Source organism: Podarcis raffonei, chromosome 9, assembly GCF_027172205.1.
Source record: "Podarcis raffonei isolate rPodRaf1 chromosome 9, rPodRaf1.pri, whole genome shotgun sequence".
In the NCBI taxonomy this organism is placed as follows: domain Eukaryota; kingdom Metazoa; phylum Chordata; class Lepidosauria; order Squamata; family Lacertidae; genus Podarcis; species Podarcis raffonei.
In genome coordinates, this window is record NC_070610.1 from 33,334,663 (window position 1) to 33,362,432 (window position 27,770).

At 40.1% G+C, this 27,770-nt stretch overlaps 1 protein-coding gene and 1 long non-coding RNA gene across 5 annotated transcripts in view; one reads left to right on the forward strand and one right to left on the reverse strand.

Annotated features, from left to right (window-relative positions):
* Window positions 1-350: 350 nt before the first annotated feature.
* Window positions 351-27,770, reverse strand: part of LOC128420753 (uncharacterized) — a 28,422-nt gene continuing 1,002 nt past the window's right edge. Inside the window, exons 2-4 of one of the 2 annotated variants that reach the window (XR_008332111.1) lie at window positions 25,830-25,944; window positions 3,708-3,790; window positions 351-715 (exon numbers count right to left, since the gene is read on the reverse strand). This is a non-coding gene — a long non-coding RNA (uncharacterized LOC128420753). Of the gene's footprint in view, window positions 716-3,707; window positions 3,791-20,565; window positions 20,615-22,156; window positions 22,229-25,829; window positions 25,945-27,770 lie in introns of those variants that run through there. The other variant, XR_008332112.1, reaches the window with a different exon arrangement.
* On the forward strand, window positions 967-26,758 carry ASB5 (ankyrin repeat and SOCS box containing 5). Of its 3 annotated transcripts, none has more exons than XM_053402614.1 (7): window positions 967-1,301; window positions 18,965-19,044; window positions 20,229-20,336; window positions 20,690-20,840; window positions 20,938-21,072; window positions 24,575-24,766; window positions 25,832-26,758. In XM_053402614.1, the coding sequence occupies exons 1-7, from the start codon at window positions 1,106-1,108 to the stop codon at window positions 25,957-25,959; spliced, it is 990 nt and encodes a 329-aa protein (XP_053258589.1). In that variant the 5' UTR covers window positions 967-1,105; the 3' UTR covers window positions 25,960-26,758. The 3 variants fall into 3 exon arrangements, with proteins under 3 accessions (XP_053258589.1, XP_053258590.1, XP_053258591.1); XM_053402615.1 differs by lacking the exon at window positions 967-1,301 and adding an exon at window positions 9,595-10,034; XM_053402616.1 differs by lacking the exon at window positions 967-1,301 and adding an exon at window positions 16,237-16,470.

The following is a 27,770-nucleotide window of genomic DNA, read 5'->3' on the forward strand; positions in this document are numbered from 1 at the left end:
TCTTTTAAGCAGGGGTGACCTGGTGGAGGAGAGAGTCTAGTCTTTTGCATCACGCCTTAGTTTCTCAATCCCCTTTAAAAAACAAAAAACAAACACACAATCAATTTCCCTGCAGGGCAGCTTTCTCTTTGAAAGTCTGCTTAAATTTGCACACACACACACATACACACACACACACACACACACACACACACACACACGCACACACACATATATACACACATACACACACATCTGCATATACAAATTTGTATCATACGTTTGTGTCAAAGAACTTGGTGACACCTCTGCTTTCAAGACCATATTAGTATTTGAGAATGTGTCCATTAGTAGAAATCTGAAACACAGCCTTAGCTGCACAAGCTCATATTAAATGGTATTTCAAGCAAAGCCACTGGTGTTTAAACATACATCCAAATTGTTAAACAACATTCATTATAACAGGCATAGACAAATGTCTCCAAAATTGCATCAGCTTCCTTCCCTTTCAGGGATCTGTCCTAGGCATAGCCTAGTTAACACACCAAGCCCTTTTTCCTGGCTTGCCTTTCGATTTCATTCTAATTAAACAGAACTCATCCTTTTAAAATAAATATGTTGAGAAAATGTAAGAACATTGCTATAATAAAAGATCCAACAAAACTGTGTATGTGTGTTTATCACGTTTTGAGGGAGGGTGACAATCTTCTTTTAGATTGACAGCAGGTGATTAAAACTGTGGAGTAAAACAAGGAACAAGTTGTAAATCATACTGTTTGACAACTATTCTTCAGATGCAAAACTGATGTGATTATGCACAATAGATATGTGAGCTGTGGAACGAAGCTACTGTTTTAGTATGGAGTGTCATATTCAAAGTGTTTGAAACTGTTTATATGTGTTCTTCTCCAGCTGAAATACCATCACACTAGCAGGAGCTCAAGTGAACTCAGTGCTATGTACAGTATAAATAATCCCCATATTTTGAGCTGCAAGCATCATGACCAGCTGATATTTTCTTTCCTCAGCACCAGCTGTTCCCTAGGAGTGTCTGGCTGGAGCCATACTATCTTACTGACATATTTCGGAGCTGTATCTAAACACTGACAAAGCCTCTTGTGCAGCAATGACTGTCGTAGAGGAAAATCGTCCTTTTGCCCAACAACTATCCAATGTCTACTTTACGATACTTTCACTTTTCTGCTTTAAGCTTTTTGTGAAAATCAGCCTCGCAATACTCAGCCATTTCTATATTGTAAAAGGGAACCGTAAAGAGGCAGCAAGAATAGCTGCTGAGTTTTATGGACTTCCTCAAGAACAAGGTACGCTTTTGTTTCCTTTATCACCTTTGTCATTTCTTGTTATTGAACTGCTAACTTATAAAAAGTATTTTCTTTTAAGCCAACTAATTGTAATTTTCCATAATCTTTAGGCAACCTGTTACTGACCAGATTTTCCCACTTTATTTTCACATTGAATAGTATTTCATAGAATCAGAATTGTAAAGTTGGAAGGGGCCATGAGAGTCATCTAGTCCAGCCCCCTGCAATGCAGGAATCTGTCGCTCAACATGGGGCTTGAAACCCATTACCCTGAGATTAAAAGTTTCATGTTCTACCAACTGAGCTATAGGTTGTCTTATGATTACTTTTAAAGCAGATTCAATCTAACATGAGTAAAATGGTAAATTAGTAAATTAAAATTGTGAAATTAATCTTCGTTTGCTATGGTTCTCTTTTTATCAAATGGAGGAAGGAAAATGCCTATAAAGTATTGGCTGACATTCATAATGCTTGCATAGGGTAACTACAGCTCCTTGTTTACCAAGCTTATTTGTGCCATAACACTATCCAACTTTTAATGCAAAACTATAACATAGAGTGGAACCTGATTCTTAATATTTTTGAAGATAGTAGTAGAATCCATTTTTCATCTGGTTTATAAAATTTCAAGCATTTATATTATGAAGATGCGATATTTTTTGTAAATGTGTTCAAAAAAGTATATATATGTCACAAGCTAAGCATATAAAGAGCTCGCTTTTCTTAGGCCTCAGCATTCAGCAATTCACTCCTAAGCAATATGCAATTGTGGTCTATATGAGTAAGCGGAGGCTGCACTGCAGCTTTTGTGTGTTGTTAGTCAGCTTTGAGTTCTTTATACTCAAAATCCCAGAAGTATGTGTGTCAAAGGAGGCCATCAGTTCTAAACAAATGGGTACGGGATTTTACATTATGAGATTTATGATCACTTGATTCTTTGGTGCAGCCAGGTTTAAAGATTTCGAGTTCTGCCCATGATATTGCAGGAGCCAGAGGTGTTGCTGGTGCCAAGGATTGTCCAAGTCCAGGAAGGATTCTTATCTGGCGGCAAGGCCTGAAGTAATCATTTGGCATCCCTTGACCCAGCAAATTATTAACACAATCCTGCAACCAGTGGCGGAGCTTCATGCTCCGGCACCAGGGGGCGGAGAGCAGGTGGGGCGGGGCTGGTGCGCATCCCAGGGGCATGGCATGCGTCCTGGGGGTGTGGCACACCGCCTTTGGGGGCATGGCGCCCAGCGCAGGAGGGGGGTGCAGCCACTATGGCACCCCACCGGGATCACGCTGCCGGGGGCGGTGCGCTCCCCCCACACTCCTCTTCCTCTGCCAGTGCCTGCAACTGCCTCCTCCCTACAAACTGCTTGTGATGTTTAATTATCAATTGGGAATGGTTTAATGCCAACTCACCGGTTGTTGTCCCAGCTATCATGATCCCAAATACTATGTTTAAAGAAAGAAGTTAATTTTCAATGTGGTGTATTTCCTCATGACTATATGCAGGGGTCAGAATGTCTCCATCCATGACACTAATACATCCATGAGCCTCTCTTGTATTTGTTCCATGTGTAAATATTGTTAATGCAATGTATTTAAATGCAATGTAGTTCTACTAAAAATAGGTTTGCAATATAAACTAAGGTAAATATAAGTCAATTTAAATATCAAATGTTTAAAAATGCTCTTAACAGGAAATGACAGCTAGAGATTTGAAGAAAGTTTCCCATTTATTTATTTAAAATATTTTTATACCACCCTTCATCATAACAGATTTTAAGGTGTCGTATATCATAAAACAGTGTAATTATCAAATAAGTAAGATATCAGAAAAACAACAACCCAGAACATAAGCCTCATACTGTTTTAAAACTGAGCTGAATGCAGATGGGATACTATTTAATGAGATATATTATACTTCATTTCTCTGTTATTGAGTATTTTCTCTTTCTCTGAGGTGACATTGCCACATGTTTGCTTCCAATGGAGTGCTTCTGAAATGCATCCTATTAAGAGTACATATTGTATGGAAGCTGGTCATCCAAGTTTAGTTTTATGGAAAAGCGTTTTCCAGTGCCACCCTATGGGAATGGCTGACACAATGGCTAATTCTAATGCATGTCTTCATGGGAATCATTCCAAAAACACTCGCTTGGAGCGACTGGAAGAGATTCTAGACATAAAATATAGCAACAACTAGCATTAGGAAATTAGATGGGATGGGTATGTGTTAAAGTGCTAAGAGTATTTCCTTTGATAGAAATGAATGGCTAGAAGTTAGATACATTCCCAACAGCATTATCAAATCAGGAAGGAATTTTCCCCCAGGTTATTCTGAAGGTTTCTGTCTCCTTTGTGGTTCAAAATACACCCTCAACAGAATGAATCATCCTTATTTTAGGCAATACTTACAATATTGCTTTGGACACAAAAGAGGTTAAGTTGATTGAATTGTTGCAAGGATCTAAGTGCAGTTCTTCCAAACAACATTCCAGCTGCAATTAAGATTATAGATATTATGATTTGCGTGGTAGGGAGAAATGTTTTATGTTATTTTCCTCTTTCTAGTACATGCATGGGGAACCTCTGCACTGGGCATTTTCCTGGAATGACTCCCTAGGCTGGAAGTTGGGTGTCTGCATATATAGGCAATCCCTGATTTGCACAGGGGTTGTATTCCAGATCATCATGCGTGGTGGCAGAGCGTGTTTAAGCCTACCCTATTACGCACACTTTTCCTGCCACTTCCGAGTTCGCAGCGGTGCGCATGTGCATGGTCATATGTGCTTTGAACGTGCTCAAAATGGCCATGTACTACTGCATGTCAAAATATATACCTTTTGTGCAGAGTGGAGATAGAACTCCCATAATACAGTGGCTGATGACTCTCCACAACATTATGTGAATGTATCAAAGGAGCCATCCCCATGGAATTTAGCAGGGGTTACTTCTGAGTAACGTATAATTACTGTGACATAAACCCACACTAGAAATTGTGGGTTAATGGCAGGGACCCCCCCCCTTCCTAAGCCAAGGTTGATTTCCTCAGAAGTAAGGTAAACCTCATTGAGTTCAATAAGACTTATACCCAGGTACACAGGGTTGCAACCTACATCACTCATCTCCTTTATTAGTCATACCTATGAATTGTCCCCATAAGCTCTGGAAATTCCATAGAAGCTCATATTTCTTGATGTGTTATCTGAAGAGGTTGATGGCATTCATACAGTCAGGAATGATAAGTAATGTTTTCCTACTACCCTGTTTAACAATTGCAACTGATAATGTCACTCAACAACAGTTGTTGGGCGAGGAAAAATAGTACAAGATGTTTTCTCAGCTCACATTCCAGATAGATCATAGTTCTATTAATAAAAACTATATAGGAACATCCTAGCTTTCTAGGTATAATAGAGCTCTAGTGGTCATGAAAGGAATATGGCACACGGTACCCAACACATAAAAACAGCAGGATTTAGCATTTTATTTTTCTTAAGCTGTGTAGTCAACAGTTGAGCACTGTGGTTTTACATGAGCTTTTTTCTTAAAAAACATGTCCACCAAATGATTAATATGCAGAGATTTGTTGAGATAGTATAATGAGATGAAAAAATGGTTTAAAATAACATCCCCCCAAACCCAGAAGCATTCCTTTTAGGAATGGTGCAGATGGAGGTTCCCAGAAGTCAGGAGGAAAAAAATTATGTATGCAACTACAGCAGCTCAGATTTTGTTAGCCCAAAAATGGAGGGTGGGAGAGGTCCCTAAGAAGGAGGAATGGCAACTTAAAATGATGGAATAAGCAGGGTTAGCATACCTAACCAGCAGAATAAGAGAACAAGAAGATCGAGTCTACAAAGAGCAATGGAAAATCTTGGTAGAATATTTGGGAAATAATTGTAAACAAGTGAAAACGCTAGCAGGATTAAGGTAAATTCAACAGTATAAAAAGATGAGGTAATATGAAAAGGGGGATGGGATTAAATGGTTGTAATGGTTGTAATAGAATATGCGTAATAATGGGAAAATTAACCATGAAAAGAAAAGAACCATGGAGAAGAAGAGAAGTCAATGAATGTATTATTATAATGGTGGGTATTTAATGGTGAAAAATGTATAACTGAATATTTCAATAAAAATATCTTTTAAAAAAGAGATTTGTTCAGGTATAATGAGTTAGTTGCATTCATATAGATGGTTGGGGTTATCACTTTCCCCATTTGAAGTGGACTTTCCCTTGTCAAGATCTTGAACTCATGGATAAAGCCATAAAATCTCTTTCTTAATATGTGCATCCCTAATATAGTATTCATACAGGGCTGGTTTCTCCCTTCCTTACTCTGACTCACTGGGCATTTTTGTAGGCATGGATTCTATTGCATATGCTGCATAGAGGGTCAAGGCCTTCTCACTGTGTAGTGTCTAGGGCCACCAATTCCTGAAAGACAACGTTTTAGTACCTGGGAGGGTCCTAGGGGCAAAGCCTGACAGGTAAAGCAGCTATGCGCCATACTTTACAGAGGGCAGTCCTCTCTTTGAAGGGTTTTCTGGTCCAAGACCAGTTTAACAGTAAATAACCATAAGGGAAAGCAGGAACCCTGAAGTTCCCAATCAACAATTAGCACCTGGACAGCAGACTGAACAGATAGGCCACCTAGTCAGTCTTTCTCATTATAGTGAAATGAATTGTATTTCTTTTTAAATTATATTAAGTAATTATGAATATGCATCTTTAAATACAAATTAGCATATGAAAAACACAAGCAAATATTTACTATTGTCCTTTTTCAGGTGATATATTTCCTCTTTTTGGCAATATGCAAGTCACATTCCTGCTGGCAGTCTCAAAGGACAGTAGCTGGGGTAGAGCCCTGTACTCATGGGCAGAAGACAAGTGAAAACACTGTGTAATCTAGGTATAGACCTGTTCCATGTGTTTACTTGTTCCCTGCCACCAAGCATTACATTCATCCATGATATCAAGCCATCATCACATATCATTCTTACACAATCCAGATTCCAACGGTGTCACAAAGGAAAAACTAAAATTCCATTTATAACTCAAGCAGATGAATCTAATGTTCACATTAAACCTCACCCACAATGCACTTGCATGCAACAAATTATTAAAAATTATTTAATTGCCTTCTAGAAAACACAGAAGCTGAGATACTTTCTGGTCTTTTTTCAGATTATGGCAAAGAACTCAAAATCTATGCAAAGCAGATCTCTTTCCTTCTTTTTCCCATGCAGGTTTGCATCCTCCCTTTCATATATGCTCATTCATCCATTCTGTCTCACAGACAGACCATAATCTCTCTTTCACATGTACATGTACATGTACACACACACACACACACACCCTTCCCCATAGTCTGTATCTGGTAACTGTTGCTGCTTTGTTCAGCAGTAGTTATGTGAGATGGCTCCTTTCATTCATGTAGGAGGTCTGAGGATCTGTGTGCTAAGATAGGGGCTGGATCTGCTAAACCATCCAACTAAGACAGAGAGCAGGCATGTGGCAAGAGGTTGACTGGTTCAGTGAAGCTGAATGGGCTAGCCCAGTTGTTCCTTCTGGCCTTTACTGTCCATCATTTTTATCCTCCCCCTCCCCAATAAAATCCAGAGCGAATGAGTAGTAAAACAATCAACCTGACACTCACCACCATTCACAACAGGGAAGGAGAGTGGTCTAAAAAGTATGGCATGAGCCATATCAGTGATTGCGTGCCAAGGCCCCATGACCCGCAGTTCCCTAGTGGATAAATAAACACACAGACAAGTGGATTTTGGTTTATGGGTTTGAATAGGCCACAACTTTATCAGTTATAGATGTGAGCGGTTTGGCCTTAGGCAATGGGTGAAGCCAGACTATATATTGACTCCTGCCCATCTGCCGGGAGACCAGCTAAAGGTAAAGCACCAATAGGGGGAGTCCTATGACTTGAATGGGCCCTGGCTGTGCCGCGGTTTAAATTTCCTGTGGTCACGCCTACAGCTAGCACTGATTCGTCAGCAGGGCTGCCCCGGGCAGAGCCCCACCCAGCGCTGGCGACATAGCTGGGCAGTGACAATGAGGGGGCCGATCTCTGCCCCCAGCCGGATCACTGCGGAGCCCGATGCCTGGCTGAAATGCCACCCACCAGAAAAGGTAAGTGGCCTTTTGAATGCCTTTCGCATCAAATACTTCCAGCTTTTCTGTCTCCCAGAATAAGGATGTTCCTGCACACGTATGCAGAATTTAAAATGAATGAAAAAAATACGCCATTAAAAAAAATCTGGTTGAAAAAAGCAGCAAGGAGAATGAGGCCAGAGAAAAGGGGGGCTGTGAGAGGGGCTAGAAAGGGGAGAAGATGTAAAGCAGGCATAGGCAAACTTGGTCCGCCAGATGTTTTGGGACTACAACTCCCATCATCCCTAGCGAAAAGGACCAGTGGTCAGGGATGATGGGTGTTGTAGTCCCCAAAACATCTGGAGGGCAAGTTTGCCTATGCCTGATGTAAAGGTTCAAGATATGTGATTTGGCCCCCAGGTGCAAGTGTCCCACTCCCCACATTAATCCATCCTTTAGACAACACTAGATTTGCTAACATTTATGGCCGGAATCATAAATGCATTGGCACCTAGAAAAGCTTAAGTTAGTTAAACAGGACCACAAGATAAGTAAGCTTCTTTTACTGGGGATACCACTACTGTAATAAGATCATTACTCTGGTTAATCTGTGTTGTAACTTTATCCCAGATTAGTCTCTTCTGTTTGCTTGTTCATGAAGATTTTCTTCTAGCACTACAAGGGGGTTATTTAGTGCCATGCCAAAAGAGTATTTGCTCTGGTTTACTAACATTTACAGTTTATGCTCCTGTTTGGGTCAACGCACGAGAAGGTAGTTTAATAGCTCTTTACAACTGTTACTAATGCTTAGTCCTTTCCCCCATAAATTGTGGCTGGGGAAACCCAGCCAGATGGGCAGAGTATAAATAATAAAATCATCAACATTATTATATCTCACAATGTTGTTATTAATATTATTTATTAAATGTGTATACTGCCCTTCATCTGAAGATCACAGGGTGGCTCACAACCCAAAAAAAGAACACGAAATACATAATAAAACAAAAATAAAAGCAAACCAATAACGCTCCCCAACACGTTTAAAAGGCCAAAATAGTAATCAGCAACCTGACCACCAAATTCTGCACCAGCTGAAGTTTCTGAAGAATCTTCAGAGGTAGCTCCACGTATATGCGTTATAACTTAGAGGTTACCAGAGCATAGATGACAGAAATTAGGCTGCCCCAGTTCAGATAGGGTCACAACTGGGCCACCTTCTTAAGCTCTGTGCCACTGAGGCCACCTGAACCTTGAAAGACAGCAAAGGATCCAGGAGTACCCCTAAGCTTCACTCCTTCAGAGGGAGTGTAACCCCCTCTAGAGCATGCAACCTCCTTTCCATCCAGTCTAGGGAACTGCCCACTAACAGTGCCTCAGTGTTATGTGAATTGAGCTTCAGTTTGTTGGCTTTCATCCAGTCCATTACCAAGGCAAGAAAAGGTCTAGCACATCCACTGCTACACCTGCAGATGGAAAGGAGAAATAGAACTACGTGTCAGCATATTGCTGACAACATACTCCAACACATGAGATAAGCTTACTTAGCGGTTTCATGTAGATGTTGAAGAGCATAGGGGATAAAACTGAACCCCGAGGAACCCCACATTGAAGGCTCCACAGAGCTGAGGAGCACTCCCCAAGCATCACTCTCTGGAAACAACCATCCAAGTAGGACCAGAACCACCGCAAAGCGATGGTACTCACCCCTAACTCAGACAGCAACTCCACAAGGATAACATGGTCAATGGTATGAAAAGCCACTGAGAGGTCGAGAAAAATTAATAGGGACACATTTCCCATGTCTCTCTCCCAGCAGTGATTATCCATATAGGGTGACCAAAGCAGTTTCTGTGCCGAAACCAGGCTGAAACCCCGATTGAAGGATCTAGAAAATCTGTTCCCTCCAAAAGCACCTAGATCTTGTTACAATCACCTGCTCAAGAACCTTGCCCATTACAATATTAATATTTCAGTTTTGCAGTAGAAACTTGAAAATACTCTGCCCATTGCAAAATGGCCAAAAATTGCTTTATAAATTAATTTGCAAAATGCTTTACAATTGTTATTATGCTTGCTTTCAAAACATTTCTGGGTGACAGATCCCTACTGTGCCCTCCCCCCCCCCCTTTACAAATGGAGAACCAACATAACCAGGGAAGTCTGTCTTTCTAGGACAAGTGTAAGCGAGGGGGAGGAATCAAACACCCTCTTCCATTTTAACTCGTGTAAACAGACCCAGGCTGCAGCTAAGCTGATTCTTTCTTGTTTTATAAATAGAACATGCCAATGCAATCCTTTCCTTCCCTCACTCTAGCTGCCCGTCCTGCTAGTAAATATTGCAGGATGGTGTAGCAGCTATTTTACTGCAAGTACAACCAGACATCTTGTGAGAAAATGACAAGGAGGGCCGAGAGCAGTTAGCACTTTGTGGACATTCCAGAGGGAAGAGCATCTGCATTAATGACACGCAGGCTTTGGCAGGAGGGAAGAGAACGTTAAAATCATGTCCACAAACACTGCGGTTCAGAGGAGCTGCACTAAACAGAATCTCTCAAAGAGAAGCCTAGAATGCATAGGGGAGTGTTCTGCGAAACGAAAAGCTAGCTGGGGTATTCTCACCAGTCAAGGTCAGTACAGCAATCATTTCAACAAGCCGATGGAGGCTCCAGAATTTTCTAATGTGAACCATTTTTGCAACATCAATTTTATATCGTGACTGTTTTCCTAAATTAAATATTTCAATGTTATTGTATGATAATAGAAAGATAGACACAGCTTTAATCTAGTTTTCTTTTAGTGTGAAATTAGCTACAGCATGTTTTGTCTGAGGTATGCTTTTGCAGATGTTGAAGTCACATTCAATATACAGCAAACCAAATGCCAGTGTTGCTAAGTACCAGGGACTGTTTACAGAGCTGAAGGGCTGGAGCGACCTTATATGTAAATTGTAAATATACATGGGGAGGTAAACAAGGCAGGATACCTTGTAAGAACTACATGTGACATGCAAATACTGCAGATATTAGTTAATATTATATAATCTGTCTGTGTGTGCCTGCATTCAGAAGCACTGTGATGCATACAAAATAAGTTTACAATAACTATGAAAGGAGCTGTGAAATTTGTTATAAGTTCCTGTCATTTATATGCTACCAAAAATCAATAAACCTGGGTCCCCTCCACCTGAGTATCAGTTTATTTCTGGATTGGGTTCCACTTTGGAATCATTATTGAAACATATAGATTCATTTATTCGAGACTTGGTTCCAGCTTAGGGTCAAACTAGATGTGATGCTAACTAACCACAACCCAGAATTCTGGGCTTGGAATCCCCCCCTTTAAAAAAAACAGCTGTCATGGAGGCTCTGATTCAGATTTGGATTGTGGCACACAGGAGAAGGTTTTTACCCATTTCCTCCATGCCATTTTCCCTGCCCCCAGGTGTTACTAGTCTTGGGCAGAACAATCCTACCTGGAGTCTGAGGGGAAGGGAGGAATGTTGTGACAGATCTATCACCACATCCGAAGCCCCATCAGATTGTGCAAACCATGGTGGAATGTGGGGAGCAGGTAACTTCACAATTTCCCCATTCACCAGCCTAGGATCAGGCACATCAGGGATCTATGGGTCTTTGGATCCAGTGGGTGCATTCTGCTTTTTACCACCAGTGGTAGCTTTCCATCCTCTAACATTGCAATGCCCCCACGACTTGTGGCACTACTATCCACAGGTAAAGGAAAGTCCCAGTCATACTATTTATCATGAGGCCACTAGGCTGGGACATACCGCAGCTTTCCCAATTGGAGCGGGTCTCAACTGCAGCAAATTAAGGCATAAACGCCTGTTGGAAAACTGCCAAAGGCAGCCTCCACAGAGGCAAATAAGTCCATTTTGCAATGCCTCGTGAACGTGTTAGGAGAAGCCCAGGTAGCTGCCCTACATTTTTCTAACAATGGAGCAATTTGTAGAAAAGGCGGCTGTGGTTGCTGCAGACGTGGTAGAATGGGATGTTAAATTAACTGGATGGGGTAATTTAAGTATCATATTGATACACACTCTGATCCATCTAGGCAAAGTGGATGAGACTTTCCCCTTGCGTAGATATAAACAGGGTGTTTATGTATTTTATCCTAGCAATATACACCTTTAGTGCTCTACAAACATCCAGTGAGTGCCAAGCCTTTTCCAACAGATGGGATATATTATCTATAAGAGGATATCTATGTAAGATAATATAGGCTTAAAATAAACAAACAAGCCTAATTCTTGTAGTTTATGCATTACCAGATTCAAAAGGTCAGATTCAATAACATTTTGCATTCTGGAGTTTAATAATCTGAAACTCATATTAAGATGATCATTTTAAGGCACCAGGCAAAATCCAATGTTAGTCACACTCAGAGCAGACCCTTTGGTATGTAATGCACTGTGGCTGCTTTCAGATACCACATACTTCAACCCTCCAGTTGTTGTCTGGAGCACTGGGAAGAAGAACATGCCTGCTTCATTCCCATTTCCTCACCAAGCCAAGTTTGCAAAATACAATTGACAATCTTCGTTTGGAGGAATCACCTCTAGTTTGCTGGTTCAGACATCAATAATGTAGCACATTCTAGCTTGTTTTCACAAGCTAGAATGTGCTACATTAGGCTGGATGTGTTAGAGGAGGAGGGAGTTGTGTGCACAGGAGAAAATCCTGATCCAAACCACATAGACTGTGGGATCAGAGCATGTGACATATGAATGCGGTCGGAATACCTTGGTGTTAGACTCCTTTTGAAAGAAATTATGTAGGAGGAGTAGGAAATAGACCTAAACAGCAGTACTGTAAGAAAAAGGTAAAGGACCCCTGACAGTTAAGTCCAGTCGCAGGCCGAGGGAGCCAGCGTTTGTCCGCAGATAGTTTTTCTGGGTCATGTGGCCAGCATTACTAAGCCGCTTCTGACGCAATGGAACACTGAAACCAGAGCAGTGCACGGAAATGCCATTTACCTTCCCGCCGGAGCGGTACCTATTTATCTACTTGCACCCCTCTTTTTTGGCATGCTTTCGAACTGCTAGGTTGGCGGGAGCTGGGACCGAGCAACAGGAGCTCACCCTGTCCCGGGGATTCAAACCGCCGACCTTCTGATCGGCAAGCCCAAGAGGCTCAGTGGAAGTGGTGGAGCTTCATGCTCCAGCACCGGGGGGTCGGAGAGCAGGCGGGGGCGGGGCTGGAGCGCATCCTGGGGGCGGGGCACACTGCCTGTAGGGGCGTGGCACATGTCCTGGGGGCTGGGTGCACTGCCTGCGGGGGCGTGGCGCCCAGCACGGGTGGGGGGGCAGCCACGATGGCACCCTGCCGGGATCACGCTGCCAGGGGCAGGGTGCCCCCCCGCACTCCTCTTCCTCCACCAGTGCTCAGTGGTTTAGACCACAGCGCCACCCGCGTCCCTGCAGTACTGTAGAAGGGGCAATTTAACCCTTTCTCTCGTGATATTTTCCCCCTCCCCCTAACCCTCCCATGCCATTCACTTTCCCCGTGAGTCTGTTGTATCAGCAGGCACAGATGAACATCGTTCTTGCTGAAAATTTGGTCTCTTTTCAGTAGTCCACGCCCTTTTAAGTCGATCCAACCTCTATACCTGTTTGTACTAACGTTGTTGTTGTTTAGTCATTTAGTCGTGTCCGACTCTTCGTGACCCCATGGACCAGAGCACGCCAGGCACTTCTGCCTTCCACTGCCTCCCGCAGTTTAGTCAAACTCATGTTGGTAGCTTCGGGAACACTGTCCAACCATCTTGTCCTCTGTTGTCCCCTTCTCCTTGTGCCCTCCATCTTTCCCAACCTCAGGGTCTTTTCCAGGGAGTCTTCTCTTCTCATGAGGTGGCCAAAGTATTGGAGCCCCAGCTTCAGGATCTGTCCTTCCAGTGAGCACTCAGGGCTGATTTCCTTCAGAATGGAGAGGTTTGATTTTCTTGCAGTCCATGGGACTGTACTAACATACAGCATTTATATGGTTATATGACACAAATTACTTTTAAGCACCATCGACTTAAACTGTTCACTTAAACACATGCTTTAATCCCTCCAATGTAAATAAATCTCAATTGAACATACTTAGCTTTTCAGTGCTTCACGGAGTAGATCAAGCTAATACTTCTAGTCAGAGGAAGAGGAATGATACAGGTATGTCACTTAAAACTTGTCAGTTTAAACAAGGAGCGTTGCAGATATCATTTGCTATTAATATAACTGCCATTTTGTTAAAGGGTAGAATTTGAATCTTTAGAAAACATTATTATAGCTTTGAATTTGATTGGAGACAGATTACAAGTTTGTTTCTGTATAAATCCATTAACCAGCCCACTTCAGTGGGTCAAAATACATGAGACAGAGATTCATGGCCATCATATCTCCCAACAAATCTTTAAACACTAGCTGATGTCCTGGAGCAGCAGCGTTGAGAAAACAGGACTCAATCATCCTCCTAGTCTGGATTTCCTGATCAAAAACATCTCCCAAAACTTCACAGGGTGGCAGATAGAGGTGCCTGCATTTTTCTTTTGCAACAAAACTAATAGCCACTCAATGGGGTGCAATTTAGGTTGAGAAAACTGTGCAGAAAGTTTAAGCATCACTCCTTCAGTACCATTGCTCAAATTCAAATTCGAGCCTTCAGCCAGTAATTTAAGTTAAGAATAGAAACAATGGGAGATATGACTACAGATCTGTCACATCCTGTGGAGCTTGGCTTTATTGCTCATGGTTAAGGTGGCAGATCCAAAAAACCTAAATGGATTGGCATGTGTCAGTGGAAAGATTGGTATGTGAGCATTAGGATATTCATAGAACCAATTATCTATTATAATCATACATAATAAATATTAAAATAGTAATGGTGCTATTTATCTGATTACTTGCAATGCACATTAATGCTGCAGTTTCTAGAAATAAGTCCCATTAGGCCTGGCTTCTGAATAGACCTGTACACTTTTATGCACTATATTATCTTGTACAATATATTTTACATTTTCTAGATCTCTCAAGCTCCTTTCGCCTTCAAACTAATAAGGGTACTTTTTAAAGCTCTGTATAAGATATATACGACGCCAATTCCTACTGATTTTGTTGGAAAAGGCAAGCATGTGCTTGTCTCTCTCCAACAGAAATAAATTGGTTTTAAAAGTACTTCTCTTTGCTAGATCATGTCTGTTGTCATGGTGAAAAGGAAATTGAGAGGAGATATTCATAAACATGTGGTATATCTTTAATTTTGGACATTTTGATTAGAATTTCACATGCTGAGATTATAATGAGCATTGTGCAATAACTTTAACATGGCTCCTGAATGGGAGAAAGGTGTATGGGAACAGGAAACAGCCTTGCAGTCTTCCATCTAGTTCTAGATAGTCTACTACATACACTCAAAGGCAGTAGCTCTCCAGGGTATCAGACTGGAGTCCTTCCCAGTCCTGCCTGAAAATGCCAGGGACTGAATTTGAGACTTTCTGTCCACAAAGCAAGGACTCTACCACTGAATTAATACAGCCCCTGCTCTCCCTGCTGCATATGGGCAAATGCTTGCTAACGAGGAAAAATTATTTCTGTTTCTCTCAAATCTTAGGTATTGTTGTCCCCATAGCCTTCCCTTACAAATTCCTTACCCATCACTTCTGGGTCCATTAAGCTTAGCAGCCCTCTCACCTTTTCCTTAAGGAAGCATCAACATCCTCACACAGTTCCTGCTGGGCCGCCAATCATTCACCCACATTTCTGAGGACAACTGCAGCATGGGGGTAAACAGGCCATGCCTACAAAATCCCATCTTGTATCAGTGTAATTGGAGATGGAATGTCTCTGCCGACAAGATCCCATATACACCTACTCGACTGCTTCGATCAGCAGAACTGGCACTGTTACAAGTGCCACATAATGCCGATTTTCACATTTGTAAGAACTCAATCTTTTAGTGTGGCAGCACCTACACTTTGGAACTCCATGCCTATTGAAATCAGGCAGGCACCTTTGAGAAGGGCACTCTAAAAATATTTTTGTTTGGTTGAGCCAACCGAGTTATTTAGAAAGTTGTTGCAGGTTTTAATCTGTTTTTAGTTTATTGTTACTTTAACCTTTCTAAAGTATTGATTTATTGTTGTTAATTCTTCTTATTGATTTTTTTCATTGTTTTTTTTGTAAACCACTTTGAGATTTTTTTACAATCAAACTATATAAATTTCATATAAATATGAAATAAATAAAATAAATAAAAGCTGATCTTACATGTTGGGCTTCCCTTCTAGCATGGCTAATGAAAGAGAACCATATAACCCTATAGTATTAGGTCTTCTACAATACCTGCTTTTGCCAAATGTGTGCATAAAACTAATTGTCTTATAACTTTAAATATAGGAGTCATGTAGATAAACTTTTTATTATATATAAATATATATGTATATGACAGGAAACAGCTCATATAGACTATGTTTGGCATAATTTTATTAGACAAAGCTTCATTTGATTTTTGATTCAGACCCACTGGAAACAATCCATATTCATAATGAAAATGATATTTTTTTATTACACGTTTAACTTGTAAAATGACTTGCAGCTTTTATGACATTTGCTCCCACAACAATCCTGTGAGGCAGAATACAATTCTTCCTATTGAGCTGAAGCTAAGAAATGGTCTTCCTGAAAACCACCTGACCAATTTATAGTGGATGTTTTGATTTGAATCCAGACCCAATTCTACATCACGTTATCTATTATAAAATGAAACAACAATTATACTTTATTTAAACTATGCATTATTATATTTAAACTATGAATTATTTCATGTACTGTGTTTCTATGGAGCAACGAAAGCTGGCTTATTCCTAAACTCAGGGCTTTGGATATCTGTTTACTGCAGAGGCTTTACAGGTGAAAGTTCATATTATAATGAGTGCAGAGCTCCTTCTAAAATGGCTGAAGTGTATTAATAGGCAGCAGCAAAAGGAAGAGTTTTATTTCCTTGTTTAACATGAGCCGGATTTATAATTGCGATTGGCTGGAAATGCCATGGGGAGATGGAGATTTAGGTACTGTATACATTTCTAAATCATTCTTTGTACTTGACTGTTCGTTATAATTCTTAGCCTTATCTCTGCAGTATTACAGAACTGTATACTCCAGTAAATTAGATACCAGCTGGCTTGGAATGCAGAGTCTAAATATAACTTGAAGTAGTTTGCACTTCAGTCAGAGAGAAAAGAATCATAGGGAGATTGTTTTTGAATAAAGAGTATTTTTGCAACTGCCTTTCTAAAAGGTATATTTTTTATTTGAGACAGCTGGGTACCCAATCCCATCTCCATTACAAAAAATGGGAAAGCTATGAGAGCAGAAGGTCACTGAAAAAACATGCAACAATTCTCTAAAATAAATATACATAGTGTATACCAGTAGTCTTATTACAATCTACAAGTCTGTCTGCAGTAGAACCAATCACAAAAAGTCACTAACAGCCAAGACAAGTTGCTGAGTTTCATACACTCCAACTTAGCCAGGAAGGAAACCCAATGACCCTATTTTTCCCTTTGAGAGTGGCTTTTAAAAATGTTATTAGTGTGCTCAAGAGCACTTCAGGTTTCATTATCATTTCCATAATAATCTTTAGAAGTTAGCTGTCTTGGAGGGAGGGAGATGCTTCTTGACTAGTGCATTTATACATATGTATACACAGAGATGCAAAACTCCAGTGGACTACTTCCTTTCAAACCACCTGAACAGATAATAACAGGGGTGGGGAACCAGTGGCTCTCAACATGTTGCAGGACGTCAGCCCTAATCACTGATCATGCTGTCTGGAAATTTTGGAAGTAGGCACTCCAATAACCTTTGGGGGGCCACTGATTTCCTTCCACTGTTCTTTAAGAACTAGATCCAGTTTAAGACAAAACACCCTCTTAAACAGAAATAGTGAAGTTAACATGTACAGAAGTGTGTTTCCATTTTCACCCATGGAATGTTGTAATGTACACCCTGATGTGAACAGTAGTGGGCAGAGATACCCTGAATGCTTGGTGCAAAGCAGGACTTGGGTTATTTTCCAGCACCATGGGAAAAATAAAATCGTGTCACTGCGGCAATGAAATGTGCAGGCATTTTTCTGCATAGCACAAGTGAGCACATGTAAAAAGAGGCACAGGATTAGATAGTACTGTAGATGCAGCATAGATAAGGATAAATATGATTTGTAGAACTGGAACTGCAATGCTGGATTCAGATTTTTTTAAAAAATCTGTGAAGTTAGCATCTGGGATCTTTTCCTTATCCAAAGTTCAAAATGCTAGAGAGATGTTAATAAGGTACTTTATATGCTTGCTACCATTTCCCAGTGCAGCAGCTCTCAACAAAGTCTTAGGGCGGCAGCTCAGTTTGGCAGTAAAACAAATTGGCACAAGAGAGAGAGGAATTCTCTGCAGTGAGGATGCGTCAGTGTGGTTGTAAACAGCAGCCGCTAATAATTTGTTGCAAGAAGTGCAACATTTTCTTCTTGCTTTGTGATTGTCGGATATACATATTGATTAGGATTTTTAAAGTGCTGATTGCTTTTCTAGCATAAACTAAAGGTGGATTTAGGATAACTTTCATAAATTGTACCAGGACACCCATGTACCTCAGAAGAGACCTGTTCAATGCAATGGGGGCTCACCAGAGTTCTCATGTTAACTTTTGGCAACTTTTTTGTTATCATTATATGAATACCATATTTGGGTCCTATATTAAGGTGGACCCTACATTTTGCTGTTGAAATTGCTTACTTTCTGCAGCATCCTAGTAGTGCAAAACAAAGCACTATTTCTGCAAGGCAGAGCAAAGAGTTCTCCATCTGGAAGCAACACTGGATTATAGATATTTCAAGCCACCTTCTGACTAGTCAACTTGCATTTCCATTCTAATGTGATAACACTCAATAAAGTCCCATTGATCTCAATAAGACTTGTTCTCAATTAACTGTGTGCTAGGGATGGGGGAAATTAGATTTAGCTTCCTTTGCAAGTGAAGCTTGCATCTGGTGCCTTTTACATTTGGCACCAATTGCAAACCCCTAGGATTGCTTCCACTCAGGATATCTCACTTGAGAACTCTGCCAAAAATGGGTTTGCAAACCCCAGAACTCCCAAGTGCAGCTGATCCCAACAGGAGTTGCGCTGATTGCAAGCGCCTTTTGGAAGGGATCTTCTTTTGCATTCTGGGAGTGCACTCCCATTTCTTTCCTTTTGAAGCTGGGTCACCCAGCATCATGGTCAAAGTGGCCTGTGGGTTGGTGGTGAAGGAAGTGGCCAGATCCTGTTCCCTATTTTCAGGTGGGATTGTGTCATTTTTTTTTTTACTTTATCATCTTTTTCTACATTTACAAAATAATTAATTTAATATTTAAACTGAAGTATGGGGTTTATATTTAAATAGGAATTATGTAGGGTTGGGGTAGTCTAAACGTAAAATTGATCATCAGTTTATTATTTTATATGAATTAAAACATATCCATTTTTGTAATTTAAACTATACGGTGGTATTTATTATTCACAGGTTCTTGGGCAGATCGCTCACCACTGCATGATGCAGCAAGTCAGGGACGCCTCCTTTCTCTGAAAACTTTAATTGCACAGGTAAAAACGTTAAAGTATTTCAATCACAGTACGTTTCCCCTCCCCCATTCTTTGTTACAATCCAGTGTTTTAATATGAAAATTACTGACATTCAGCACTAGCAGGTAAGAGATAGCTAAACAGCAAAATTGTAAATGACAAAAAATCTCCATCCAATCTTATTAACTGCTCTAATGTATAAATCCCACTATCAACCCACTTCATCCACCAGTAGAATTAATTTAGCATGAGCATATGGGTCAAAGTATAACAAGGCATAAACCACATCTCCCAGCTGCTGAGATTGCAGGTGGAAATAATCCTTCCCTTTTTATATACATAGATCCTAATGCCATCAATCCACATGGAGTGCCAACTATATCAGGTGGTATTTACCGCTAGTCCTACTCAGAATATATCCACTGAAATGAATGATTAATCTGTGTGGGATTTAGGTTGTATTCCACAATCACCTTCATGATTACGCATGTAGGGGTATATGCCAGAAAAAGAGGCTTGCCAATAGCTTGTATGAGCTAAGAAGGCATGCCTTAATGTATAAATTAGGACCTGGGAAATCAAAACTTCCCGTATTTACAACTGCATCTTCTAATATGAAAAACTAGGTGGAGAGGCCCTAGGAATCAGGTTTGGAGCTAGTACCAGCCCTAACTGTAGCATTTTATAGCTATATATCAGGGAGAGGCATTCTAGAAAATGGAAAAAGTGAACAGTATCTTTTCCTCTCCTTTCCTTCTCTCTGTATAAAGTAGTGAGGGAACTTTTTAAACTTCTTAGCTTGCAGCTTCCCAAGTCATCCCAAGCCAGGAAAGTTACTGTAACTACTCCAGTCAGTTTATAACACTGTTTTCTCTAAAACATTTGTTTGGATTAACAATTTAAAAACTTTAAAAATATTTTGGGTGGGCTTTACGAATGGAAGGAGAGGGGAGGCAATATTTGCAGACCCCAGAATCCACCCAAAATTAGGAGCTGTTGAACCCCAGAGCTGGGTGGGAGGTGGTAAAAATTACTAATGGAAGTGTCTGCTGGGTCAAAAACCCTTCTGTGAGCACGAGGGGGCACCAATTAGATTTCACCCTTTGATTTTAGACCTTATGCTGGCTAAGTAAAGTATATTTTGCATATAATATTCTGTCACTTGGACAAACTGGCTTACAGCTGTTAGTTCTTTTCCTGTTTAGGGATACAATGTAAATGCTCTGACCATTGATCAAGTGACTCCACTACATGAAGCATGCCTAGGAGATCATGTAGGATGTGCAAGAATTCTTCTTGAAGCAGGAGCAAATGCAAGTATTATTTTCTAAATAAAATAATTTTCTTCTGTATGTAAGAACATAAGAATAGCCTGCTGTAGACCTTGCACTGATATCAATGTACTATAAATTGTGGCTGGAAGACTCTCAGATGGCATTCAATGCTTTCAATGGCAATTTTTACTAAACATCGTTACAAGGTGGTATACAAGTTTCCTACCTCTGTTCCTTTCTTATCATCTGCATGTTGCCAGCTCTTTCATTCTCCTGATTTTTCATCGATTGAGAGGGGGAGGACGGGGGGAGACAACCTATATTCCCAAAGCCGAAATATAATATGTAAACAAGTATTTTAGTTCTACTCATAGCAATATCCAATACTTTAGGTGAATGCTACAACAATTGATGGAGTGACACCCTTATTCAATGCATGTTCAAGAGGAAGTGCATCTTGTGTAGAGCTTCTACTGGAGTATGGTGCCAAAGCTCAGTGGGAGACATGCCTCCCTTCTCCAACTCACGAAGCAGCTAGCAGAGGTAAGAAAAGAGACTAGCTGAATGAATCAAAAACTACATCAGGCATTATAAATCCAATTCTTAGTTTGAGAGATGAATTGCACTCTCTTTTCACTAGGTCATAGTGACTGTCTAGAACTGCTGATCTCTCGGGGCATAGATGTTGACCAAGATATTCCTCACCTGGGAACACCTCTATACGTGGCTTGCATTTCACAGCAGAAACAATGTGTACACAAGCTTCTGCATTCAGGTACATAAGGTTAATTAATATATTTTTACTTTGCTTCTTAAACTGGACCAGAGTTTCATTGTAATGCATAGTGTATTGTATTGCTATGAATGAACTAGTACATTTGATCTGACCACCTTGTTTTGCTAACTTATCTGCTAGGGTGCAAGTGTAAACATTCAAATGTACACATATCCTAACACATGCATTTTCCTAAAAGGATAATCTTGAGGTCATCTATCTTGAGATATTATTGGAGATGACTGTGTGTGCATAGACAGAATTACATTGACTTTTATAACCTTGTAAAATTTGAGGGATTTAGTATGGACCATCCTAGTCTGCTTGCTCTGAGGAGCCAACAATAGGCACACCACGGTTTATTTTAAAATGAGTAAAGGCAGTGGAGGACAGAAGTGCCTGGCGTGCTCTGGTCCATGGGGTCACAAAGAGTCGGACATGACTAAACGACTAAACAACAAAGGTTTAAAGATGACAACATGCCAATGTAAAACAAATAAATAGCAGCAAAAGCAGCTTTGTGACTTGAAATGCCACTACAGAAAAGTACAGAAAATAATAGGTTAATAATGCATAAACATGTGAGCCCAGCCATATGTTGCCTGGAACATTTACTTAATTGATGTTACAGAGACAGAAGGAAAGGAATAGAGATTCATCTAACAGTGTTTAAAGACACAGCCTTGCTATGCGGAAAGAGAATGTCCCAGGGATTAGAAAAGGTTACAATCATACCTTGGAACTCAAACGGAATCCATTCTGGAAATCTGTTTGAATTACAAAATGTTTGAAAACTAAATTGTGCCTTCTGATTGGCTGCAGAAAGCTCTTGCAGCCAATCAGAAGCCGCAGTAGCCCCGTCAGACATTCAGCTTCCAAAAATAGTTTGCAAACAGGAACAGTCACTTCCGGGTTTGCGGCGTTCGGGAGCCAAAACGTTCGAGAACTAAGCTGTTTGAAAACCAAGGTACAACTGCATATGTAAAATAGCAGTTTTTTTGTCTCATGAGAGCCAGGTTGGAGATAGACTGGAGGAAATACAAGTCACAGAGAAGAGTGCTAAGGTTGAGATTGTTGTTGTTACCTGTCCCAGTGAGAAAGGAATAAGATGGTAATGCTCCAGCTTCTGGAATTCTTGTTATGACAAGAAGGAACCCTGTTAAAGATAGCAAAACATTCCCCTTTAGTAAGATAGTGGCTGGTACCTCTCTGTAAAGGGTCCTGACTAATTCCAAAAACAAACTAACAAACATGGATTGGAGACAAGGAAGCATGGAGCAGGTAGAGGTAAGGACACAACCTAGTTAAAGCCTAAATGAATGAAAGAAACAGCACACTTCCACATACCAGGACAGGAATAGTGCATTTTAGAAAATATTGATGTGGAGCAGCCTCCCAATAAAATGAACAAGTTGGGGGATGCCATGTGCGCCCAGTTAATAGGGGGGGGGGCGGGAGAAATATTATTACTGCCAAACCCTGAATGCAAAAGGAGGTTTTCACATAGGGCCTGGACTTGTTGACTACCGTTTAGTAGCAAAATACATGAGTGAACAATTCTTAGGACATCCATTCAAGGCTACATTTCCTGTTGACAAAAGGGGGGGGGGGTGAGCGTTGACATTCCTAAGATATGTAAATGGAATATTCTGGCTGCAATGATCTCAGTTTGTTAACAATGTGCCTCCACCTTGCAAAAAAGAGAATGGACTTGGATTTCTCCAGATGGGCAAAAGGATTAGCTAATTTAATTAGGACATGTTATGCTTTCCAGCTGATAATCATTTATTCTCAGTGGGTTTTTGTTTTTGTTTTTTTGCTGAATTAAGGGTATGTTGCATTAGATTAGATCCTGGATTCTGGAATTAATTGGGTCATGGCGCAACCTCTTGCTTATGACTAGCATGTGCTGGAATTATTGTTGACTCATACACAGACAGGGCCTTTCCTTGTCCATCACAAGGATATGCTTATGGTCTAGAGCAGAGTCAAATTATACATATAATTTTGGGTCATGTATAGAATTCCAACTGAACCAAGACGATTAGTAAAAATTTGTTTAGCCAAAATCATGAAGCACCCACAATAATTACATTAAGTGTCATTTACTCCTTCTTCTCACTTACCGTACTTACATTGTATTTCTTTTAACCAACCTGGTTTTAAGATGAAGATGTTAATCTAGAGCCAATTAATTTAAAATTCTCTAGGAATAGGAATAGACAATATCCATAACTAGACTGCATTATATGAACTATATAGGATATTTCAAATGATGACAATTCAGCTTTGCATTCATTTAAAGATTGAGTTACATCTTCAGCAAATCTCAGAAGTCACACTGATCTTTTATAATGAGAGGATGACAACATCAGCATCCACATCACATAGCTGAAAGTAAACCTGTGGTATCCCTGTTCTCACCTTGTCTTCCAGACTCTTAATTATTCTTGTAACCCACTCCCAGGTCATTGCCAACTTGTCTTCAATTTGGGGCATAAAACCGGAAGAGACTATAAAAAATGAGGACTAAGCACTGTTTAGAGTAATGTTATTGTTTACTGAACCTTGGAAACAATTTTCTCTTAACACAAATAAAATAGCATTTTAATTCCATAGCCTATTGTCTCAAGCAGTTGATATCCCTGCCAACTTCGTATAATCTGATTTCATGTGAAAGGGTGCCTGGGAATGGTAATGGATTGGATGACTGCCAATAAACTGAAATTCAGTCCTGATAGGACAAAGACTTGGTGAGGGTGTTTGGCTTGTTCTGGGTAGGCTCATACTCCCTTCTGAAGCATTAGTTTCAAAATATGAGAATGCTATTAGATCTGGTGCTTTCTATGCAAATGTAAATAGCCTTGGTGGCACAAAGCACCTTTAGACAAGGCATAAGCAACCTCGGCCCCCCCAGATGTTTTGGGACTACAACTCCCATGATCCCTAGCTAACAGGACCAGTGGTCAGGGATGATGGGAATTGTAATCCCAAAACATCTGGAGGGCCGAGGTTGCCTATGACTGCTTTAGACAGCTAAAGCTGGTGCACCAGCTATGGCCTGTCCAAAATAATCCAGAATTATTTGTGCCAGTATTGGATTACTGTGATGTGTTATACAAGGATCTAAACTTGAAGACAATTCCAAAACCACAGTTAGCACAAAATTTATCTGCTATGCTACTTACTTGGAGCACCTTTTGCCAGTCATTAATCTTCATGATTACTCCCAAATAATTTCTGGAGGGTTTTACTCATCCCTAGCTAAGTATATACTACAATCCATTATCCTTAACAGATATAGGGAATATACAACAAAATTAAGAACATTGTTGACAGCCTTAGCAATACTTTTATATAAAGTATTTGGTTCCAGTGTTTAGAATAAGAATCTAATTTTTGAGAACAAGAATTTAGACCTTGTGATTTGGCTTTGATTTAATTAATATAAATTCCTCATTAATTAATATATATTCCTATTTTTTCTGTTCTAAATCTATAGGTGCTAATGTACAGAAAGGAAAGTTTTTGGAAACTCCACTACATGCAGCTGCAAAGCAGTCTAGTGCTGAAATAGCAAATGTACTTCTTGAGTTTGGGGCAGACATAAATGCCAAAAATACAGAATTTGAACGACCTGTAGATGTAGCTACTCCACGGAGTCTGGTGGAAACAGTATTGCTTCTACAAGAAGGTAAAGGGGATATGTTTATATCAGAGTAGTAACCATGACTTGAAAATTTGGATTTGGCACTTTTAGGGGAGAGCTATGTATAATTTCTGGAAACAGTGAGTACCAGAGCAAATGACAGCAACAACCGAATAAAACTAATTGTCATAAATTTGAAGGGACAGTGATATCCCCCATTTTGGAAAACATTATTAGAACAGAAATCCCACCCCCACAGCCATTGAAAAGATATACCTGCATTGGGGGGGGGGGCATTTCCATTCTAATCAAGGATGAGGAGGAAAGTGATAAGCTCCTCCTGAATAATTGCATCCATAATAAAACATCTTCACATATGTAAGACAGGCATTCCCAATGTAGCACCCGCAAGTGGGAGGTGCCCACCAGTACCTCCTATGGCACCTGTGAAAGGTTTGCCTTTAAATGTGAACCAAATTGAAGTTCTCTCCCATTCTGAGTCAAGTAGCTGCTGATATACTGAGAACTGCTGCGGGGGTTAGAGAGGTGCACTTGGCTGCTGACCATAGCTTCTTTTATACAGTTTTAACAAAAGACCCTCAATACCTCCTCTGTAAGTAAGATATGTTAGGAGCTTGGGGAATTAGATTGGAAAGATCACTTACCGTTTCTGGAGTTCAAAGGCTTTATTTATGCAGGAAGTAGAGATGACAGAGAGAGAGAGCACAGACATATTGTCTCAACAAGTCGGGAGAGAAGCAAAATGGCTCAGCTTTTAGAGGGGAAGTTATCTTAGAGTCTACTAGCAAGTAACAGTGCCCTCGTGGTTTGTAGTAACACATTAAATATTTATCTTTTTTAATGTTTTGCTAGTCAACTGTGAGTTTGGGCATACCATAGAACAACTTTTGTCAACCTGGTGACCTCCAGATTTTTGGATTGCAGCTCCCATCATCCCCAGCCTGGGGCTGTTGAGAAATTTAAGTTAAAATATCTGGAGGGTACCAGGTTCCCAAAGGCTTCCATTGTAGGTTGTAATATAATTAACACATTGCAAATTATTGAAGTAGTGAATTGCCACAATTTCTTTTTCTTTTTATCTACTTACAGCTACTCCATGTTCTCTTTGCCAACTGTGTCGGCTACGTATCCGAAACTACATAGGAAAAGCCAGGTTGCATCTTATACCGCAGCTCCAGTTGCCAACCATGTTGAAAGAGTTCCTGCAGTATAGATAAAGTAGTGACTAATTTTTCAAAACTTGAAAAAAAAGCAGCCAAGTATTTTACTATATGTTTCATGTGAAAAACTGTTGAGATGGGGAAGGGAGGGCATAAACCAACATTTACTTACTAATATATATCTCACAACTGAAGCTACATTATAATCCAGTGATATTTGGGATTCCTTGAGCAACCTGATGGAGAGGGGCTAATATAATTAAATAAAATAGAATTTGCTAATACTCTTGAAATTTGCTGTACACTTTAATGTAGTGTTCACTGATCAGCCACTTCATTTAATACTACCTTTCTTTAGGGGCTTTTGTGGGGACTGTTCATCACACAGCGGATGTGCAGGAATATGCAGGGATTCCAGGGTCATCCAGCTATTTTGTCAGTTACAGTATTTCCCAGCCCCCTGTGTATTATTGCTAAGGGAGTTTGTCCATTTAAATGCTGTTGCTCTCTCAGAATCTGCTGTACTCTTCATTCATTGGAGGAGGGGGGATGAAGCTAAAGAAGAAGATGGGAGCTGCAGTTGTCAGGAGCAACAGCCTTTTAAGTGGACTGGAGGCTGGAGTGGCAATGAAGGTGTACTGTAATCCAAAAACACTCACAGAATGTTGTGTAAGTGAGTGTTGTGCAATGCTCAAGACCTGTACATGTGTTTAAGATCTTTTGTTCACTGGCACAGATGAATTATTATTTGGTTTTGTTATATTCTGGTTCAAGGTGTCTTGTTCTGTGTGTATCTAGAACAATGGGGTGTTAGATGCACTCTATAAATATATATACATATTGAAAGACAATAAAACAGGTGTCTTTTTTTCTGCTGTCCCTGCTTAAGCACTTCATAAGGAACACCTACTATGAATTAAGTTCCCTTTCTTTTCTGTTGGTTACATGAGGCACTGTACCATGAACTATTTAATATACAAATCTTTCTACTCCAGCACAAGTTTCATCACATTGACTGGTATTTAAAACTCATTTTGTGTAAATTCTCCCTCTCTCACAGACACATAGGGTGTTGTTGAGGGGCAGTGAAGGACTTATACCTAATGATGGCATTCATTATTTAACTGTAAAAAATAATAATATTATTTTGCAAACATGAGACTAGGCACTTATTTTTAAAGCCCAATCTGTTGCTAAGCAATCAGAACGTGAGTGTGGGATGAAAGTAGAACTCATATTTTTTTTGCTTGTATATTTACCATTTAAAAATGGGTGTGCAGGTACTATAATTTTTATGCTACTCTTAATGAGTAACGGTGATAAACTCCCTCTGTTGTTTATCATCCAGTGTAAAAAAACAAAATTCTACATAATAATCTTGCCGTCAGATATATTAAGCTGGTGAGGTAATTTGGAAACAATACAAACACCACAGTTCAATATTCAGGCATTGCAAGATAAGAGGACTCTTTCTCTGCAACAAAGACTTGGGGAAAAGCCAAAACAAACTCTGAATGCCTTCCTAAATGTCAGTCAGATGACACAGACCATGGAAACCTGTTTCCCCCCTTCCTATTAATTAATAAAAAAAAATAAATAAATATACAAATTTTGCTTTTAATACTAACATGACATTTTAGAAACTGCTATTGAGTACATTTTACTAGAGATACCTTCTCTAATTGGCTGCTACAGCTCATTTTCACATGCTCAGGCAAAGATACAAAGCCTCCGTCAGCCAGAATTAAGGGGGATCCCCACAATCATTTATTCAGAGTTGAAGAAGCTGGTTTTGAGGAGATATTTTGAGGGGAAGATAGTAAACTGGTACCGTACCAGGAGTTATCTCAGACACAAGGGGCAGTAAG

Bases quoted from the DNA above. Each gene is read 5' to 3' on its own strand.
- ASB5 (XM_053402614.1), top strand. From the start codon at position 1,106: ATGACTGTCGTAGAGGAAAATCGTCCTTTTGCCCAACAACTATCCAAT. The intron at 21,073-24,574 runs GTACATAAGGTT...CTAAATCTATAG, and splicing joins ACACAAGCTTCTGCATTCAG to GTGCTAATGTACAGAAAGGA. The intron at 24,767-25,831 runs GTAAAGGGGATA...ATCTACTTACAG, and splicing joins AGTATTGCTTCTACAAGAAG to CTACTCCATGTTCTCTTTGC.